This window comes from Pristiophorus japonicus, chromosome 9 (genome assembly GCF_044704955.1).
Source record: "Pristiophorus japonicus isolate sPriJap1 chromosome 9, sPriJap1.hap1, whole genome shotgun sequence".
NCBI lineage: Eukaryota > Metazoa > Chordata > Chondrichthyes > Pristiophoridae > Pristiophorus > Pristiophorus japonicus.
The window spans coordinates 66,983,898-67,001,172 of NC_091985.1; the positions used below are offsets into that span (position 1 = coordinate 66,983,898).

At 42.6% G+C, this 17,275-nt stretch overlaps 1 protein-coding gene across 1 annotated transcript in view; it reads left to right on the forward strand.

The window, feature by feature from the left end:
- Nucleotides 1–17,275, forward strand: part of rab3gap2 (RAB3 GTPase activating protein subunit 2 (non-catalytic)) — a 127,667-nt gene that overhangs the window by 80,240 nt on the left and 30,152 nt on the right. The window contains exons 23-25 of the mRNA XM_070889431.1: nucleotides 7,979–8,139; nucleotides 10,718–10,931; nucleotides 16,169–16,342. Of these exons, the coding sequence (XP_070745532.1) occupies nucleotides 7,979–8,139; nucleotides 10,718–10,931; nucleotides 16,169–16,342 (549 nt within the window). The remainder of the gene's footprint in view (nucleotides 1–7,978; nucleotides 8,140–10,717; nucleotides 10,932–16,168; nucleotides 16,343–17,275) is intronic.

Below are 17,275 nucleotides of genomic sequence, written 5' to 3' on the forward strand. Positions count from 1 at the left end.
AGAATTCAACAGAGGAAGACTAAGGGTTTAATTAGGAGGGGGAAAATAGAGTACGAGAGGAAGCTTGCAGGGAACATAAAAACTGACTGCAAAAGCTTCTATAAATATGTGAAGTGAAAAAGATTAGTGAAGACAAACGTAGGTCCCTTGCAGTCGGATTCAGGTGAATTTATAATGGGGAAGAAAGAAATGGCAGATCAATTGAACAAATACTTTGGTTCTGTCTTCACGAAGGAAGACACAAATAACCTTCCGAATGTACTAGGGGACAGTGTGTCTAGTGAGAAGGAGGAACTGAAGGATATCCTTATTAGGCGGGAAATTGTGTTCGGGAAATTGATGGGATTGAAGGTCGATAAATCCCCAGGGCCTGATAGTCTGCATCCCAAAATACTTAAGGAAGTGGCCCTAGAAATAGTGGATGCATTGGTGATCATTTTCCAACAGTCTATCGACTCGGGATCAGTTCCTATGGACTGGAGGGTAGCTAATCTAACACCACTTTTTAAAAAAGGAGGGGGAGAGAAAACGGGTAATTACAGACCTGACATCAGTAGTGGGGAAAATGTTGGAATTAATCATTAAAGATGAAATAGCAGCGCATTTGGAAAGCAGTGACAGGATCGGACCAAGTCAGCATGGATTTATGAAAGGGAAATCATGCTTGATGAATCTTCTGGAATTTTTTGAGGATGTAACTAGCAGAGTGGACAAGGGAGAACCAGTGGATGTGGTGTATTTGGACTTTCAAAAAGCTTTTGACAAGGTCCCGCACAAGAGATTGGTGTGCAAAATCAAAGCACATGGTATTGGGTGTAATGTACTGACGTGGATAGAGAACTGGTTGGCAGACAGGAAGCAGAGAGTCGGGATAAACGGGTCCTTTTCAGAATGGCAGGCAGTGACTAGTGGGAGTGCCGCAGGGCTCAGTGCTGGGACCCCAGCTCTTTACAATATACATTAACGATTTAGATGAAGTAATTGTGTAATATCTCCAAGTTTGCGGATGACACTAAACTGGGTGGCAGTGTGAGCTGTGAGGAGGACGCTAAGAAGCTGCAGGGTGACTTGGGCAGTTTAGGTGAGTGGGCAAATGCATGGCAGATGCAGTATAATGTGGACAAAAGTGAGGTTATCCATTTTGGGGCAAAAACACGAAGGCAGAATATTATCTGAATGGCGGCAGATTAGGAAAAGGGGAGGTGCAACGAGACCTGGGTGTCATGGTTCATCAGTCACTGGAAGTGGGCATGCAGCTACAGCAGGCGGTGAAGAAGGCAAATGGTATGTTGGCCTTCATAGCTAGGGGATTTGAGTATAGGAGCAGGGAGGTCTTACTGCAGTTGTACAGGGCCTTAGTGAGGCCTCACCTGGAATATTGTGTTCAGTTTTGGTCTCCTAATCTGAGGAAGGACATTCTTGCTATTGAGGGAGTGCAGCGAAGGTTCAGCAGACTGATTCCAGGGATGGCTGGACTGTCATATGAGGAGAGACTGGATTAACTGGGCCTTTATACACCGGAGCTTAGAAGGATGAGAGGGATCTCATAGAAACGTGTAAGATTCTGACGGGATTAGACAGGTTAGACGCGGGAAGAATGTTCCCGATGTTGGGGAACTCCAGAACCAGGGGACATAGTCTTAGGATAAGGGGTAGGCCATTTAGGACTGAGATGAGGAGAAACTTCTTCACTCAGAGTTGTTAACCTATGGAATTCCCTGCCGCAGAGAGTTGTTGATGCCAGTTCATTGGCTGTATTCAAGAGGGATTTAGATATGGCCCTTGCTGCTAAGGGGATCAAGGGGTATGGAGAGAAAGCAGGAAAGGGGTAATGAGGGAATGATCAGCCATGATCTTATTGAATGGCGGTGCAGGCTCGAAGGGCCGAATGGCCTACTCCTGCACCTATTTTCTATGTTTCTATGTTAAGGGCTCATGGGATTGGGGGTAATATACTAGCATGGATTGAAGATTGGTTAACGGACAGAAAACAGAGAGTAGGAATAAATGGGTCATTTTCAGGTTGGCAGGCTGTAACTAGTGGGGTACCTCGAGGATTGGTGCTTGGGCCTCAGCATATGAATGATTTGGATGAGGGGACATAAAGTAATATATTCAAGTTTGCTGATGATACAAAGCTAGGTGGGAATGTAAGTTGTGAGGAGGATGCAAAGAGGTTTCAAGGCGATATATACAGGCTAAGTGAATGGACAAGAACATGGAAAATGGAATATAATGTGGAGAAATGTGAAGTTATCCACTTTGGTAGGAAAAATAGAAAAGCAGAGTTTTTTTTAAATGGTGAGAGATTAGGAAATGTTGGTGTTCAGCGGGACCTGGTGTCCTCTTACACGAATCATAAGAACATAAGAATTAGGAACAGGAGTAGGCCATCTAGCCCCTTGAGCCTGCTCCGCCACTCAACAAGATCATGGCTGATCTGGCCGTGGACTCAGCTCCACTTACCCGCCCGCAGAATGCAGGCATCGATCCCTCTACCTCTCTCATGCTAAGCGAGCACTCTACCATTTTGAGCTAATTCCCCATTAGCTCACTGCAGGTTAACATGCAGGTGCTGCAAGCAATTAAGAAAGCAAATGGTATGCTGGCCTTTATTACAAAAGGATTTGAGCATAAGAGTAAAGACGTCGTACTTCCATTATATAGGGCCCTAGTGAGACCACACCTGGAGTATTGTGTGAAGTTTTTGTCTCCGTACCCAAGGATGAATATACAGGTTGAACCTCTCTTATCCAGGACTCCCTTATCCGGCACCACCCCTCGTCCGGAACGTGACCGTCAGAATCCTACTCACCAATATAATCTTTCTCCTCGATCGGCTGCCTCCTCCTCATTGCCCTGCTGGAACTCCTGCAGCCACAGTCCTCGGGCCGGCTGCTCCTCCCCACAGCACTCCCTCCGGCAACCAGTAACTAGTGGGGTGCCGCAGGGATCAGTGCTGGGACCCCAACGATTTACAATCTATATTAACGACTTGGAAGAAGGACTGAGTGTAACGTCGCCAAGTTTGCTGGCAATACAAAGATGGGAGGAAAGCCAATGTGTGAGGAGGACACAAAAAATCTGCAAAAGGACATAGACAGACTAAGTGAGTGGGCAAAAATTTGGCAGATGGAGTATAATGTTGGAAAGTGAGGTCATGCACTTTAGCAGAAAAAAAATCCAAGAGCAAGTTATTATTTAAATGGAGAAAGATTGCAAAGTGCTGCAGTACAGCGGGACCTGGGGGTACTTGTGCATGAAACACAAAAGGATAGTATGCAGGTGCAAGTGATCAGGAAGGCCTTGGAATCTTGGTCTTTATTGTAAAGGGGGTGGAGTATAAAAGCAGGGAAGTCTTGCTACAGCTATACAGTGAGGCCACACCTGGAATACTTCATGCAGTTTTGGTTTCCATATTTACTTGCTTTGGAGGCATTTCAGAGAAGGTTCACTAGGTTGATTCCGGAGATGAGGGGGTTGACTTATGAGGAAAGGTTGAGTAGGTTGGGCCTCTACTCATCAGAAGAATGAGAGGTGATCTTATAGAAACATAAGATTATGAGGGGGCTTGACAAGGTGGATGCAGAGAGGATGTTTCCACTGATGGGGAGATTAGAACTAGAGGGCATGATCTTAGACTAAGGGGCCGCCCATTTAAAACAGATGAGGAGAAATTTCTTCTGAGGCTTGTAAATCTGTGGAATTCACTGCCTCAGAGAAGCTGGGACATTGAATAAATTTAAGACAGAAATAGACAGTTTCTTTAACGATAAGGGAATAAGGGGAACGGGCAGGTAAGTGGATCTGAGTCCATGATCGGATCAGCCATGATCTTATTGAATGGCGGAGCAGGCTCGAGGGGCCATATGGCCTACTCCTGTTCCTATTTCTTATGTTCTTATATTCTCTAGAGTTTAGAAGAATGAGAGGTGATCTCATTGACACATACAAAATTCTTACAGGGAAGGTGGGGAGTCTCGAACTTGGGGTGCTGGTTTCAGAATAAAGGGTCGGCCATTTAGGACTGAGATGAGGAGAAATTTCTTCACTCGGTGGTGAATCTTTGGAATTCTCTATCCCAGAGGGCTGTGGAAGCTCAGTCATTGAGTATATTCAAGACCGAGAGCGATAGATTTTTGTGCAAAATACTCCAGCTAAGGCCGAGCAAGTGATTTGTAAAGGTTTAGCATGACTGCCTTGTTTTTGTATTCAATGCTGCAGTTTACAAAGCCAAGTATCCCATATGCTTTCTTACCGCCTTCTAGAAACATAGAAAATAGGTGCAGGAGTAGACCATTCGGCCCTTCGAGCCTGCACCACCATTCAATAAGATCATGGCTGATCATTCACCTCAGTACCCCTTTCCTGCTTTCTCTCCATACCCCTTGATCCCTTTAGCCATAAGAGCCATATCTAACTCCCTCTTGAATATATCCAATCAACTGGCATCAAAGACTCTCTGCGGTAGGGAATTCCACAGGTTAACAACTCTCTGAGTGAAGAAGTTTCTCCTCATCTCCGTCCTAAATGGCTTACCCCTTATCCTTAGACTGTGTCCTATGGTTCTGGACTTCCCCAACATCGGAAACATTCTTCCTGCATCTAACCTGTCCAGTCCTGTCAGAATTTTATATGTTTCTATGAGATCCCCTCTCATCCTTCTAAACTCCAGTGAATATAGGCCCAGTTGATCCAGTCTCTCCTCATATGTCAGTCCTGCCATCCCGGGAATCAGTCTGGTGAACCTTCCCTGCACTCCCTCAATAGCAATAATGTCTTTCCTCAGATTAGGAGACCGAGACCAAAACCGAACACAATATTCCAGGTGAGGCCTCATTAAGGCCCTGTACAACTGCAGTAAGATCTCCCTGCTCCTAAACTCAAATCCCCTAGCTATGAAGGCCAACATAACATTTGCCTCCTTCACCGCCTGCTGTACCTGCATGCCAACTTTCAATGACTGATGAACCATGACATCCAGGTCTCGTTGAACCTCCCCTTTTCCTAATCTGCCGCCATTCAGATAATATTCTGCCTTCGTGTTTTTACCCCCGAGTGGATAACCTCGCATTTATCCACAATATACTGCATCTGCCATGCATTTGCCCACTCACCTAACCTGTCCAAGTCACCTGCAGCCTCATAGCATCCTCCTCACACTCACCACCACCCAGCTTAGTGTCATCTGCAAACTTGGAGATATTACACTCAGTTCCTTCATCTAAATTATTTAATGTATATTGTAAATAGCTGGGGTCCCAGCACTGAGCCCTGCGGCACCCCACGAGTCACTGCTTGCCATTCTGAAAAGGATCCATTTATCCCGACTCTCTGCTTCCTGTCTGCCAACCAGTTCTCTATCCACGTCAGTACATTACCCCCAATGCCATGTACTTGAATTTTGCACACCAATCTCTTGTGTGGGACCTTGTCAAAAGCCTTTTAAAATACACCACATCCACTGGTTCTCCCTTGTCCACTCTACTCGTTACATCCTCAAAAGATTGCAGAAGATTTGTCAAGCATGATTTTCCTTTCATAAATCCATGTTGACTTGGACCGATCCTGTCACTGCTTTCCAAATGTGTTGCTATTTCATCTTTAATAATGGATTCCAACATTTTCCCCACTACTGATGTCAGGCTAACTGGTCTATAATTACCCGTTTTCTCTCCTTCCTTTTTTTAAAAGTGGTGTTACATTAGCTACCCTCCAGTCCATAGGAACTGATCCAGAGTCGATCAACTGTTGGAAAATGATCACCAATGCATCCACTATTTCGAGAGCCACTTCCTTAAGTACTCTGGGATGCAGACTATCAGGCCCTGGGGATTTATTGGCCTTCAATCCCATCAGTTTCCCCAACACAATTTCCTGCCTAATTAGGATTCCTTCAGTTCCTCCTTCTCAGTAGACCCTCGGTCCCCTAGTATTTCCGGAAGGTTATTTGTGTCTTCCTTCGTGAAGACAGAACCAAAGTATTTGTTCAACTGATCAGCCATTTCCTTGTTCCCCATTACAAATTCACCTGAATCTGACTGCAAGGGACCTACGTTTGTCTTCACTAACCTTTTTCTCTTCACATATCTATAGAAGCTTTTGCAGTCAGTTTTTATGTTCCCGGCAAGCTTCCTCTTATATTCTATTTTTCCCCTCCTAATTAAACCCTTTGTCCTCCTCTGCTGAATTCTAAATTTCTCCCAGTCCTCAGGTTTGCTGCTTTTTCAGGCCAATTTATATGCCTCTTCCTTGGATTTAACACTATCCTTAATTTCCCTTGTTAGCCATGGTTGAGCCACCTTCCCCGTTTTATTTTTACTCCAGACAGGAATGTACAATTGTTGAAGTTCATCCGTGTGATCTTTAAATGTTTGCCATTGCCTATCCACCGTCAACCCTTTGAGTATCATTTGCCAGTCTATTCTAGCCAATTCACATCTCATACCATCGAAGTTACCTTTCCTTAAGTTCAGGACCCTAGTCTCTGAATTAACTGTGTCACTCTCCATCTTAATTGTATGAGAAATTTGGTATTAGGGGTACCAGCGGGACAAGGGTTAAAGTGCTGGTTCCTGCAATGGCCCATAAGAAGGTAAAGGCCTTTCTTCTCTCACCTTCTACATTCCAGCATCAAGGCTCCAGAAGGTACTGTTATTCTACCATATTATGGTCACTCTTCCCCAAGGGGCCTCGCACAAGAAGATTGCTAATTAGACCTTTCTCATTACACACCACCCAGTCTAGGATGGCCAGCTCTCTAGTTGGTTCCTCGACATATTGGTCTAGAACACCATCCCTAATACACTCCAGGAAATCCTCCTCTACCGTATTGCTACCAGTTTGGTTAGCCCAATCTATATGTAGATTAAAGTCGCCCACGATAACTGACCTTTATTGCACGCATCCCTAATTTCTTGTTTGATGCTGTCCCCAATCTCACTACTGCTGTTTGGTGGTCTGTACACAACTCCCACTTGTGTTTTCTGCCCTTTGCTATTCTGCAGCTCCACCCAAACAGATTCCACATCATCCAAGCTAATGTCCTTCCTTACTATTGCATTAATTTCCTCTTTAACCAGCAACGCTACCCTACCTTCTTTTCCTTTCTATCTATCGTTCCTGAATGTTGAATACTCCTGGATCAGCTTGCCCTACCACCTTCGAGAATTAGTGAATAGTTAAACCTGGAAATCCCGGGCACATGGAGGTCCTGTCGAAATTTACACTAGGACCTCTTACCATTTCCCCCCGCCCGGCAGCTGGTCAGATTGACAGGCTGACTGTTGGACAAAGTCCCTGGCAATCAACAAAGATTGCAGGGTATAAGGGTGGGTGTGGGTGTTCAGCTAAGGCTTGGGATCGTGGGCGGCGGGGGTGATGGTCAACTGATTGCAGCAGAAGATACGCTTGAGGGGCTGTGGGGGGGGAACTCCTGCTCCTCCTGGATAACAAGCTGTGCTATACAAAGCCTTTGTCTACTTGATCCGGCTGCTCCCACCCTCATCCTGGGAAACCCGGCTGGCCAACATTAAATTTAAATCAGGTTCCCAATACACTGGAAGAGCCTGAGTTATATATTATCATAAGGTGTCCCACCTCGCGAGTGGGACATAGACAAGCCTTGCAACCTGCCGCCGTAAAAATTATGGCCTGGGCCTGTGTTTCAATTTTTAATTTGTACCCACCGACCATTTCCCGCATGTCGTGTAAAGGAGGGTAAAAATTTCCCTCATTTTGTTTAAATAAGTAACATTTACTTTGTTGCCCAGTTAGCACTGCAAGTTTAAGAAGTTAATCAATTGTAATACTGAAATTAAGGCATTTCATTTTCCGGTGCTAAGTATCACTCGCATGCATGCATAGCTGCAGCTGTGATGCCTGATATCACTGGCTCATTCATTAGCGGTTGCATTAGTAATGACAAAATGAGAAGTGTTTAATCCCTCTCTAATTTGAAATTCATGTTTTCCTGCAGGTGCCATTGATACTTCTTGGGACCTTCAGTCAGTGTCTCCATGGTGGCAGCAAATGCGCATTGTATGTGCACAGGCAGAGAATATTGGAGCGGCATTGTTAGCTGCACTTGTTGGAAGGAGTGTAGCTGTGAGTGTAACAAACAGCCTGGCTGAGAAAGATGTGAGTAGAATTGTTGTCAATTGTTACACTTGTCCAAACAAAGCAGGAAACCATTCATTCTTTAGTTCCAATTGTGGCTATATTCATCACATAATCTGCTGGAAGATGGTTGTTCCGCAGAGCTCCTGTGCGTCAACTATATTGTCGATAATTTCGGTAGATATTTTTGAAATCCTGTGAAAAGTGTGGCCAAGACAAGTGGAAGGTCAGAGGATTGGGAAACTTTTAAAAGCCAGCAAAGAACGACTAAAAAATGAGAGAGAGGGATGATGGATTATGAAAGTAAACCAGCATGAAATATAAAAACAGATAGTAAGAGTTTCTACAGGTACATAAAAAGGAAAAGAGTGGTTAAAGTAAATGCTGGTCTTCTGGAGGATGAGACTGGGGAATTAATAATGGGGAACAGGGAAATGGCAGAGACTTTGAACAAATATTTTGTAGCGGGTCTTCAAGGTAGATGACACTAAAAATATTCAAATAGTGGATAATCAAGGGGCTATCGGGAGATGGGAACTAAATACAATCACTATCACTAAAGAAGTAGTACTCGGTAAAATAATGGGACTAATGGCGGACAAGTCCCCTGGACCTGATGGCATGCATCCTAGGGTCCTAAAAGAAGTGGTTGCAGAGATAGTGGATGCATTGGTTATAATCTACCAAAATTCCCTGGATTCTGGGGAGGTCCCAGCGGATTGGAAAACCGCAAATGTAACGCCCCTATTTTAAAAAAGGAGGCAGACAAAGCAGGAAATTATAGACCAGTTCGTCTAACATCTATGGTTGGGAAAATGGCCATTATTAAGGAAGCAGTAGCAGAACATTTAGAAAAGCATGATTCAATCAAGCAGAGTCAGCATGGTTTTATGACCGGGAAATCGTGTTTGACAAATTTGCTAGAGTTCTTTGAGGGTGTAACGAGCAGGGTGGCTAAAGGGAAAACCAGTGGATGTGGTGTATTTGGAATTCCAGAAGGCATTTGATAAAGTGCCACATAAAAGGTTACTGCATAAGATGAAAGTTCATGAGGTTGGGGGTAATATATTAGCATGGATAGAGGATTGGCTAACTAACAGAAAACAGAGTCGGGATAAACAGGTAATTTTTCGTTTGGCAAACAGTAACTCGTGGGCTGCCGCAGGGATCGGTGCTGGGGCCTCAACCATTTCCAATCTCTAGTAATGATTTGGATGAAGGGACCGAGTGTAATGTAGCTAAGTTTGCTGATGGTACAAAGGTGGGTGGGAAAGCAAATTGTGAGGAAGATATAAAAAAATCTGAAAGGGGGTATAGACAGGCTAAGTGAGTGGGCAAAAATTTGGCAGATGGAGTATAATGTGGGAAAATGTGAGGTTGTCCACTTTGGCAGAAAAAATAGAAAAGCAAATTGCAATTTTTCTCCATTTAAATTGTAAAGTCTTGCAGTACAGAGGGACCTGGTGGTCCTTGTGCATGAAACACAAGTTAGTAGTCAGCTACAGCAAGTAATCAGGAAGGCAAATGGAATGTTGGCCTTTATTGCAAGGGGGATAGGGTATAAAAACAGAGAAGTCCTGCTACAACTGTACAGAGTATTGGCGAGGGCACACCTTGAATACTGCGTACAGTTTTGGTCTCCGTATTTAAGGAAGGATATATTTGCATTGGAGGTTCACTAGGTTGATGCTGGAGATGAAGGGGTTGACTTACAAAGATAGGTTGGGCCTATACACATTGGAGTTCAAAAGAATGAGAGGTGATCTTATCGAAACATACAAGATAACGAGGGGGCTCAACAAGGTGGATGTCGAGAGGATATTTCCACTCATAGGGGAAACTAAAACTAGGGGACATAGTCTCAGAATAAGGTGCCACCCATTTAAAACTGAGATGAGGAGGAATTTTTTCTTAGATTCTGTGGAATTCTCTGCCCCAGAGAGCTGTGGAGGCTGGGTCATTGAATATATTTAAGGCGGAGATGCAGATTTCTGAACAATAAGGGAATAAAGGGTTATGGGGAGCAGGCAGGGAAGTGGAGCTGAGTCCATGATTAGTTCAGCCATGATCTTATGAAATGACAGAGCAGGCTTGAGGGGTCAAATGGCCTACTCCTGCTCCTATTTCTTACGTTCTTATGTATTCACTTCTGATTTGAAAATTGGCTCATTGTCATTTGCAAGTAAAAACAGAATAAATGACTTCTCTTTTAACTGGTCCTTGGGGAAGCTGCAACAGTTCAATTTCAGCCTGGAATCTAAATTGGCAGAACTCGATCGAGGGAATGAAACAATATAAAAATCTGCATAAATAAAAGAACAGCTGAGACTGAAGAAAACTTGGCAGGAATCAGACAGTAAATTGAAGAAATGACCTCCAGCATTAGAATTTGAAGAATGGTGGTCCGAGGTAAATGATTGCTTGAATACTGGCTTTGAAGAGCTGGCCAATCTGAACTAATTTCTGTTGCTGGAAGTGAATTCAGTGGGGTGTAATGATTTATTTTTTTTTGTTACCTTTTTGAAGATAGTTGGACTTTAATCCAGTTTTTCCTACTCCTGTACTAACTTAGATCTGACTCTTTCTGGTTTCCCAACAGCTGGAAGCTATGGCTTCAGATGGAATGACTGATTCGTGGGAAGCATTGTCTCTTGACATGGAACACTGGAATCTGTTGCTGAGACAGCTTGAGGATTGTCTTATACTGCAAACGCTTCTGCACAGCAAAGGGAATAAACCACCCAGCACAACCTGCCGTCATTCTGAGCCACTTACTCGCATTTCTGTCAAAAAACTTTTGGAAGGTGGTCGAGGTAGGAACTCTTCTCATTTTTACATGTGTTCGTAACTCTTTGTTTGTAGGTAGTCCAGGGCCGGGAGAATGGTTTCTGATGTTTACCAAATCCCTTCTCCCAAGGTTGTGGGCATCACCTGGCCTTGACACTAGCAATGCTCCCGTGAATGGTTGTTGGAGTCTTGTGCAAAGAGGAAGAACAAAATTAATGGATGTTGATGATAGTATGGTCATGGGCTGCAGTATATAACAAAATATCAAGCTGAAATGCACTAAGGCAAATTGTGAGATTCTCTCCAGGAAACGGGATCCTGGAATGGGTCTTGCATTTTTTGGTTTTAGTGTTTTTTGAGTCAGATTGGACTTTTATGTTGGTGCGCCCCCTGAAACCGCTTTACATCAATGCAAAAGTGGCAGTATAACTGCAGCTTGTATATTTAGGCTCCTGGTATATGGCTCACTACTCTTGCTGTTGTTTGGCATCTGTTTCCTACTTTACTTTTTTTAGCTTTACATTCTCAGTACTGTATTCTCATTTTTTTTTTTTCCCCACTTGTCAATATTTTCTTTTTATTTTGTTCTTTATACATCTTTGGTTTCTAGATTCTATCTTTCTCACTTTTGTTAGCCAATTTCCTCCTCTGCCGCCTTGTTTTTTATTTTCTTTAGTTCAATACATTTCTGTTTCAGCTCTAAGCTCATTGCCTCTGCCTTTAGGGACATTTGTTCCAAAGCTTGACGAGCGCTCCCTTTTCTCAGCTTTCATTGAAACACTGGTTCTCGGCTGAAGGTTCTCTCATGCCACTGCTCAGTTTCCATGGTCAAAAGAATTTAAGAAGCACTGAGATATATATGCGTGAGTCTGAAAATCAGAGGCGTACAACAACTTATTTATATAGCACCTTTAACATAGTCAAATTTCCCAGGGCGCTTCACAGGGGTGTTATAAGACAAACATTTGACATAAAAAATTATGGCAGATGACCAAAAGCTTGGTCAAAGAGGTAGGTTTTAAGAAGCGTCTTAAAGGAGGAAAGAGAGGTAGAGGCGGAGAGGTTTAGGTAGAGTTCCAGAGTATAGGGCCTAGGCAGCTGAAGGCACGGCCACTGATGGTTGAGTAATTATAATCAGTGACTGATTATGATCGGGGATGCTCGAGGGCAGAATTTGAGGAGTGCAGATATCTCGGCGGGGGGCGGAAGGAGGAGGAAAGAATTGTGAGACAGAAGGAGATTCGAGATTGGGGGAGGGGGGGGTCGCGGGGAGGGGAGGGTGGCAAGGCCATGGAGGGTTTGTAAACCAGGATGAGAAACCGGAGACTCCATTGAAGGGTTCGAACTCTGAGAATGGAGCAAAAGTCAAGCCTGTTTTATCTTCACATCCATTAAATTACGTGTATATAATTAATAATGCTACAAATTAAGAAATGATTCATCAGAACATATTGTGGAGAGAAATGTCAAGCTTTGGTTAAAGATATCGAGCAGCTACAGAATTTTGTTGTTTACCGTTTGTTGGTTTTACAAATATTGAAATTGCATATTCAACTGGAATTCAAAGAGCCTTGTTTAAAAATTATTGTACATTAAATATATCATATGATAAGCTGTTCAAATATTGGGCTCAATTTTGGCCCACTCCTTTTTTCGGCGCACTTACTGGAGATGCGGCGCTTTTCTCCATTGCTAAGTGCGCCGAAAAAAATCGCTCCCCACTTTGGCCGCTGTCCGGCCTATCCTCGGTCGTCGCGCAGCGTGGCCAGTAGAGTCGGGGGCGGAGCCAGCGTCCTGCGCTGAAAACAGTGCCGGGACGTCTGCCAGTGTCTGCGCATGTGCAGTAGCTTCTCGCCCCCAGCAGCCGCTGTGTGTGTGGGGGACCCAATGCCCGCCCCTAGCCCTGGCCGAGTGGCCTCCCGGTGCAATCGACTTCAGGTTTGAAATTTTATGCACTGTAGCTATTTTTGAACTTAATGGCTTGTCATTTTCTGGATTTTTGGATATTTTGAAAAAATTATGTAAATATGTTTTGTCTCTTGTGAATAGTGGTGACCATTTGTCAAGCCTATTCACCTGGTGCTATTGTGAAAGAACCACCTAAGTGACGGAGGGACACTGAGAGAATATCTTATTTATTGAAGTAGACTTTATTTCGATAATATGGGCTCAATTTTAGTCCAGTATAATCATTGCAAACAAATAGTTGTTTAAATTAGTTGAGATTAGGGCAATTTAATTCAACTATCTTTTACTACTTTTATTTTTGTAGTTTAAGCTTCTATAAATGCTTCTGTTGTATAGTAAATTAACTTTGCGAAGTTTGTCATATGATGTCCTGTATAGCTGTTTGATCCTATTCACATTCTTTTTAGACAAGTCATGAAGTTCTGCTGGCCTCACGCCCCTATCCGAGACCCAATGGCCTCCGATGTACCTACCTGCACTGATTTCTTAACTCTCCACAAGGGTTTTCTGAAGTGACCACATACCCTGGCCTTAGTAGGTTTGGAATAACTATTAGCTGGCCAAAGTGGCCTAAATGGCCAAAACTGGTGTGGGTGGCTGGTAACGGCCCCTTTTGAGAAAAACTAAAGTAAACTAAAAAAAATCCTAACTAACTCACTTACACTGGTGCAAATTGAATGTGCAAAATGGGGATTTTTAAGATATTCCAGAAAAATCAAGTTGCTCCAAAAAAAAACGGAGCAACTCCTGGCCAAAATTGAGCCCAATAATTCTAATTCTCATCTGAAAAAAGTAGCTTTAACACCTATAGCCCCGTTTTAAAAATAAAAGTTACCAGACTACTTTGAGGACCATGTCAATTGCAAAGAGATGCATAATTCATTGAGTGAATAATAATTTGTTCGGTGTTTTAACTTGGAGTATAACATTCTGGTAATTTTCTAGTATTTTGCTGTGAAAGTAATTGGAAAATTAACTGAACTATTTCAGATCAAGTAGTGTTTCACGAAAGAGATAACAAAAATCTGTTTTGCTGTTTGAAAAGATATTTTGGATATAGTAGTCGCCAGCCATTCTTGACAAGAACTGTTGTGTTTGGCTACATAAAATTGTATTGAACAATTGCTATTTTAGTTATAATATAAATTATATTGTACGTTAGTGAAGTGGGTTGATGTGGTATTTCTGAACTAAACATTTATTAGGTCACAAGATAAATATAGATAAGGAAGGCCATTCAGTCCATCTTGTTTATCAGTTCAGGGGAAAACAATGCTTCTTTCCTCCCCTGCCTCTCCTGAACTGTAGCATCTAATTATCTCTAGAAGCCATGTTGGGAGTCTCGAATAATGCCTACTCTGTCCTGGTGGTCAAACAGGGTTTCTCTAATGATCCCTCTGAATAAATTTCCAACAACTGAAGTTATACTAATGTCTTGCTGCCCTTTAAAAATATTGGCACTAGATTAACCTCCCTCTTGTTCATGGGAACAATCCCTGCCTCTAGTGAGTTATTAAATGTATAAGCCAGGGGCTCACTTTACACATCCCCCATTTCTTATTTCTTCAAACACTCTGGAGTGAATGCTGTCCGGTCCAGCAGCGCCATCAGGTTTGATACCCCTTGTTCTTTCTTGGATGTATGCGCATTCACTTTGACATTCTCCATTTTAGTATTAACTGTACATTATGGCAACTGAACATTATGTACTGATGGGCAGACTAATGTTAAGTACCATTTAAAACTTCTACGATGTCATCAGAGTTGACTAGAGTTTGCCTTGTCTTTCCCTTTTACAGGCCATGTGGAGTCTTTTATTGCCTTCTCAGTCCAAACATTGCTTTAAAAAGATTTTGCTATTGCTACCACAGTTATCCTGTTTAGTATTTACTCAATCAAGAATCTTCTGGATTGACATGGAGCTGAGATACAGTTATTAAAGTTTAGATCTTTCCGGGTTTCCTCGGCTCCACCAATGGTGAAAAGTTCTTTTCTCAAACTCCCAGAGCTTTAATTCCAAGAGTGATTAATCTATGTTATCGGCAAAATTATGCAAATAGTGCATTTTAGAAGTAGTAGTTCACAGTGCTAGATATCAGTATAAAACACAAAATTCAGATGGAGAAATAATCAGAAATAATCATTCTCCCATCGCCTCCTTTTGCTAAATCATTGTTAACTAGCCAAGTTGCTATAGTACTTAACTAAACATGAGTATGATGTGTTTGGGTTTATTTGCTTCTAATCAGAATTTGGTTTGTTATTAATAAGAACATTAAAACTATCATTAAACCCTGTTAAGTCCTTCTGTATGCTTTTCTGAAACAGTGGCCTGTAATTTGCGGTTAGCGGCAAAGCAAAGGCATTCGCCACTGGCCTTGAAGAAAGCTGCCCACAGAGATCTCATGATCTCTGCCGAGAAGTTTGCCTTTTTGACCTTCAATTGATTTCAATGCTCTGCAATGGGAATTCCTAGTGCAATGCTGCTATGATGTCAATAAGCTGTCTAAGCAGCAATCACATTGCAGAATTCCTACTGACAAGAAACCAGGAAGTGAGAAGCTGCTTTTATCTGAACTTTGTACAGAAAGTGAAATATGGATTGGAACTCTCTCATGGGATAAGGTAGAAACATTATTTTAAAGTTTAAAAAAAAAAGTTTTAATTTTTATCATCATGGAGAAATTTGACACTCCACAAATATAAAAAAATAGTTTTTCAAGGCCAGAACATTTGTTTACCAGTCAATATGTTGTTAAAATCCCAGTTACACCTAGTCCAACAAGGCTTAACATTTAATGGGGTATTTAACAGCAATATTACCACCGCAAAGCCCAAGTTTTCATCAGTTTCACTGATTGCCGGCTGTGGGGACGGGGAAACAGCGCAGCCAGTGTTGGAGCGGCTGACCACAACTTCAGGATTTCTGTGTTTAGATATGCATGCGCTAAATCCTGAAGTTGTGGTCAGTTTCAGAAGGAGGGTGACAGTGAATGCTGCCAGTTTGCCGTCATTACCCACCACAAATTCCGGGCCATTGCACTTGAATTGCTGAAGATAAATTTAACTCCTTGCTTCATGCTCCATCCATTTGCAGTATTCAGAATTGGTTCTGGTTTATTGAAGATTCTGACTTGATCACTGTTTATGAGTAATCCCTGAAAAAAACTGTCTCAAGAGCCAATATTTAAAATAAGTGATAATTATTTCCAGTAGGTTTTAAATTTCACAATCTTATACTTATCGTTCTGTGAGATACTGTCATTAACTATCTGTATACATTTACCTTTCCCAGGGGTTGTTGCTGATGGTGTGGCAAAATGGATTTTCAAACTGGATCTTGCTCCAAGCATGCTGAAACAGGCCCATCAGTCCAGGAGATTAGAAGGTACAGAGGAACCAATAGAAGTGGAGAACAACATTCTCATCAGTGAGAAATACAAAGAGCTTGGCTTGGAAAGGATACTCGGTAAGAAGAGCCTAAAGTAAATGATCCTGAATTTGCAGTCAGAGGCTTCCCACGGGGAATGCCTCCGATCTGCACTAGTGGTCTGGGTGGTACGGAGATTTGCGGTCCTGGGACTCTCCAGTTACCCGCAGGAAGAGGCCCCACGTATCCCAGGGGCGCAGGTGGTTCGCAAGCGCCCCTGGGATCACATGGGCCAGCCTAACGAATGACCGAAGGGAATCCCCACTCATACTTATGGGGTTTCCGTATATATGGAATCCCCATAAGTATGAATGGCAATACCTCCAGAAATACATCTAGACATCAAATAAATAAAATTTAAAAATCACTATATTTAAAATTACTTAAAATGCCATTTAAAAGGGGCTAAAAATAGATTTATTTTATTTCACAGGTTTTTAAATGTATAAATTATTTTTCTGTTTTTTTAAAACTCTTCCGCTGGTAAAAGAAGACCTTACGCCTGCTTTTACCAGGTGTAAGAATTTCACGGGGCATTCGCTGGACAGAAGATGGGCAAATAGCCCAACTCTCTGCACGTGGGTGCCCATTTCCCAGGATGTGTTGGATCTGTCGAAGGTTCTTGACCGATCGCAAGTTCCAGGTTTGAGCACATACCTAAACCCAGAACTTGCATGGCCCCAACAGGCATGTGTGCACCTTTTACGCACCCATCGGGGCCGCCAATTACGGCCCAATGTTTTTCATTAGTTGCCATTAAACATGCATGATTCTATTGCTTAATTATGAGCTGTAAAGTTACTAAAAAGATAATATATAATACATTAGACCATGCAAGTGTTCTAAATCAAATAGACAATGCAGGACAGTGAAATTTGGTATTATTCCAGCTTGTGAGACTTGTGGTTATTTCATTGCTCGTGTTATTTCTCGTGTTAAAATACAATAATCCCAGATGTAATTCCTAGGCCA